The 4,797-nt window shown below is 41.4% G+C and overlaps 1 protein-coding gene across 1 annotated transcript in view; it reads left to right on the forward strand.

Moving 5' to 3' along the window:
- Positions 1-4,797, forward strand: part of NARS2 (asparaginyl-tRNA synthetase 2, mitochondrial) — a 111,424-nt gene that overhangs the window by 104,273 nt on the left and 2,354 nt on the right. The window contains exon 13 of the mRNA XM_030886447.2: positions 4,123-4,149. Within this exon, the coding sequence (XP_030742307.1) occupies positions 4,123-4,149 (27 nt within the window). The remainder of the gene's footprint in view (positions 1-4,122; positions 4,150-4,797) is intronic.

Consider the following 4,797-nt stretch of genomic DNA (forward strand, 5'->3'; position numbering starts at 1 on the left):
GATGGCCCTGCCAAAAGTGGGACGTCTGGTCACCAAAGGTTAGCAGCACAATGAGCCATCCACGGCGTGGTCAGGACTCTTACATGACAGATAAGGTTTTCAGAAAACATTTTGGTAGTTCCATTTTGGGGTCCATGCATACTTTACAAGAAAGAAACTGGGCTTGGGGCTGGGGGCGCGACAAGGCTGCCTTGAGCGGAGTTACTGAAACTGGTTACCTTAGTGTAAAACGGTTTTTGTTTTGTTTTTATTTGGACTTTACCCACTCTGAGACAGAAGGAAGGTGGGTTAAGAACAATGGACAAGGGCTCAGATTACCTACTCCCCGTAAATCCTTAAAAAATTAGCACTAACAATGATTGCATTTATTTACCAATTATATGCCACATAACTATGCTTTGTGTATATTATCTCCTATTGCTCACACAGCCCCTGTACTGGACACTGTGCTGATATTACCCCTCTGGCTTAAATTAAGCCTCTTGATGTTACAGACTGAACCAAGAGCCTAGCGTTGGTGTGGAGCTGGGCCTTGATCCCCAAGTGTCCCTGAATTGAAAACCTTCATTCCTGTCATGCTTCAGTGACTTTCCATGTGAAATCAAGGGCTGGGGTAAGTGGCCCCTAAGGGCTTCCTACCCAGTAGCTACCTGAGCTGTCTTAAGGGAGATCACCCACCGCAGTCAGCCATTAACTGCCCCCAAGTTGGACTCCTTTCTTTCTGCAGACTTTACTCAAGTGCGCATCACTAGATACAAAGTATTTAGTTATGTTTCTGCAATCCCGCTCCTGGATCATAATGTAATAATATCAGCAATATGATCAGTCCTTTTGCTATCCTCAGCAGGGGGAGGAGCGAGTACATCCTGGCCTTTCTCCTCATGAAAGTGCTAGATCCCTCAGATTATAAAAAGTTAAAATTAAGTTTCCCTGCCAGTTATACATACCAGTAAAGACCTTAGGCAAGCTCCTTCATCTCTCCAAGTGTTGGTTTTCTTGACCATTAAGTGGTGATAGTAGCACAAGGTTGTTTTGAGCATGGAATGAAACAGTGTAGTTTAAATATGTACATGGAATAGCAACACAATAAATGTTCATTTCCTTCCTACTTCATTCCTTTGTCCTGAGGCTTGTGTTAGGTAGAGAAAGCTGATTGAGCAAGCTGATGCCCTTCACCTCAGTTTGAGATCATAGTCATAATATGTCAGAACTAATCATAACAAAAAGCTAATTACAAATTTTAATTATTGGTTTAAGTTTAGACTTTCCCTGGCCTTCTTAATCATTTCAAAACCATTCTTTAACCAAATGAAGTTTTGAAATTCTTCAGATCTCCAAGTATAGATGTGTATTATTTAAAAATCATACCTTTTATGTGGCAATCCTATGTTTCAAAGGTAGCTGGACGTCCCCCTCCTAGTGTGCAGGCCTTACTGGGTTGGGGGTGGACACCCAGGTGCTTAAGAACTTACTCACTTCTCATTTCTACCTACAACATGCACATAAAATCTGTAACTAGTTCCACAAATTTTGTACAATTTCTTTTTTTAATCTGGCTACCTTCTATAATCAGTTTTGCAAGAATCCAACCAATAACATGAATTAGAAAATCTAATTAGAAAAAGTAGATCACCACCCACCCACCCCCATTATCAAAGCAAAATCTGGGAAAAACAGGCTGTGCACGGAACCCTTCGGCTTGTGATGTTGTACCATCGGTGTCTGAGAAGTGCAGAAGCACCGAAAGCTATTGCGGTGGGCTCAGTAGCCCTCTCAGCTTCTACAGGGGTCGGTGCCAGGTGGTTTGGTGTGCCTCACCAAACCATTTTATCACAAAATGGAAACCTAACCTGTCCCCTTGCTCTCTAAACTTAAGGCTAATTCAACAAAACATTTCCTTTGACTCCAAGATTGAGATATTCCCATTGTAGTACTGGCTAACCTCAGCTTATACTACCTCCCCTGTCACATTGATCTCTCACCAAAGTGCCGTCTGTCTTAACTCTCCAAAACACCACTAACTGTAACCATGGTAAGTCATGGTGGAGAATTGCCAAATGCCTGCCAAGTATGCACTTAATATTCTGGAGCTGGATGTACATACCATCCCAGGATCCATAGCCTTGTTTTAATCAGTACTCTTTAACTCAATCATCTTCCTATCAGTGACATAATAAAAAAAACCTTTTATATATGGATTGTGATAAGAGTTATATGAGCCCCTAATAAAATGATTTAAAGAAAAAAGAACTAGAGGGGGGGGGGGAAGAGATGGGGGGTTTCCTTTTATATCTGGCTCCTGGTTTGTTTGGGTTTTTTTCCCCCCTCTCCTGTGCTCTTGTTACATTTACTCTCAGTTAGGCTTGGTGTACCTCTGTAGGCACTTAGAAGCTGGGAAACCATACAGATGTGAGAGAAAGCTAGTAGAAATGGCTCCTAAGCTAACATGTAGAATAAGCATGCTCCCCATCTTTGGTTCTTTCGTCCCTCGGGGTCTTGTTTGAGCTGTTGGGAGTGCCTTGTGTTCAAGTCACTGTCTGGGAAATAAATTCCTAAGCATGGAGAGAAGGTCTGGGAGATGAGACAGAGAATCGTGTTTCTAATTGAACTACCACTCCTGTGTATGCGCGGTTGGCCAGCAAGCCACGGTGACTTCCTCAGCCAACCAAAGGTAGAAACCTCTGTTTTCCACGAGGTCTTCTCTGCTATGCCAGACTTAAAAAATAAATGACATGAAGTGAAAGGTTTCCTCGTGTCTAAAGGGGCAGTCCTTCTGCCCAGATGATACCTGGGAAAGCCACGAGAGTCTGACTGTATCCTGTTACTCTAGCCATCCGTATGGTGAAGAAACACTTACATAGCTGATGTTTTTCCAAGATCCCAACTTCCACAGTGAGTAACTAGATTTTGTAACCCAACTCATGTGAATTGCTCTACTGGTGAGGATCCAGAAGGAAGGGGATAAATGTTCTGGAAAAATGCTTTTCATCAGTTAGATTACTAACTTCTTACGATTGCTGGAGTGTTAGAAAGAAGCCCTGGGAAAATTGTGGATTTGAAATTGAAAGGCAGACTCTTTAGAATGAAAGAGCCTGGTGATTTGCTGATTTTTAAAAATATATTATTATTAAGGACAATTAAAATCACACATGGCAAGGTAGCTCAGCTGTTGAAAGATTAATTGGTCTGTTTTCTTTGCTTGTTTCCTTCCTTCAGGAAACTTTTCCTCATAACAGATTAAATATTTACCTATTATCTGAGAATATCCAAATTTCTCTCTCCCAATGAAAGGGAAATGTATATTTCTCTAGTCTCTTGACTTCTGTTCATGCTCTCTAGATTTTTGCATATTTGAATCCTTCTAAGTCTTGATCACTTCAGATCTGTAATCTCCAAAAATTTTATAAAGAACTGAAGTTTTCATGAATACTTATAACATTTCTCAAATTAGATAAGAACTAATTGGCAAACATACTGTGAAGGCAGCCACAGATTCTATATTGCTGTTTTTTTTTTTCTTTTTCTATATTGCTGTTTTGATGTTTTAAATGGAAAGTTCTATTCTTCTCTTGTCTGCTTCTCTCCCCCTCCCCCACACCCACCGACCATTAGTGGTAATAATGGTGCTTTTGTTACTGTTAGTGATAGCTCATCTCAAATGAACCCTTTTCTTTGGGCGCTGGACCCCATACTTTCCTCCTGCAGCATGTCTTGTTTGTATCACTCAGTAATAGTTCTGGTTATTGGCTGACGTATCATAATATCAGAAAATTTCAGATTATCAACTCCATTGCCTTTTATTTTCAGGGCCAAGCTACGTTGTATATCTTTGTACTGAACTTTATAATGAGCGCTCAACCCAGAATAAATGTTTGATAGTATATTTACCTTGAAGGACCCCTAGCGGCACAGCGTTTAAGCGCCCTGAAAGGTTGGTGGTTCGACACCACCAGCCGCTCTGGCAGACTGCTTCTGTAGAGATCACAGACTTGGAACCCCTATGGGGCAATTCTTCCCTGTTTTATAAGGTCACTGTGAGTTGAAATCAACTCAACAGCAGTGGGCTTTTATGTTTATCAGATTGCTATTTCCTAAAAGAGTCTTGCTATCTTCCTTTTACAGATCGGGACTGACAGACACCTACCAATGGTAAGAGCCTGGCCCCGAGTGATTGCTTCCCAGTTGCTACTCTTAATGTTACGTGTAAAGTAAGGTGACCAGATTTTAACATTGATAAAGCGGGACACCATTGATAAAACCGTATACCCTAGCTTGTCGTACATTCTTTCCAAAAATCTGGACTTTTTTAAAACACCGCGGGACCCAGGAAAATTTGTTAAAAATCAGGATGGCCCTGCCAAAAGTGGGACGTCTGGTCACCAAAGGTTAGCAGCACAATGAGCCATCCACGGCGTGGTCAGGACTCTTACATGACAGATAAGGTTTTCAGAAAACATTTTGGTAGTTCCATTTTGGGGTCCATGCATACTTTACAAGAAAGAAACTGGGCTTGGGGCTGGGGGCGCGACAAGGCTGCCTTGAGCGGAGTTACTGAAACTGGTTACCTTAGTGTAAAACGGTTTTTGTTTTGTTTTTATTTGGACTTTACCCACTCTGAGACAGAAGGAAGGTGGGTTAAGAACAATGGACAAGGGCTCAGATTACCTACTCCCCGTAAATCCTTAAAAAATTAGCACTAACAATGATTGCATTTATTTACCAATTATATGCCACATAACTATGCTTTGTGTATATTATCTCCTATTGCTCACACAGCCCCTGTACTGGACACTGTGC

The sequence above is a fragment of the Echinops telfairi genome, unplaced genomic scaffold, assembly GCF_000313985.2.
Source record: "Echinops telfairi isolate 266 unplaced genomic scaffold, ASM31398v2 ScPeMD7_1713;HRSCAF=2227, whole genome shotgun sequence".
NCBI classification, from domain to species: domain Eukaryota; kingdom Metazoa; phylum Chordata; class Mammalia; order Afrosoricida; family Tenrecidae; genus Echinops; species Echinops telfairi.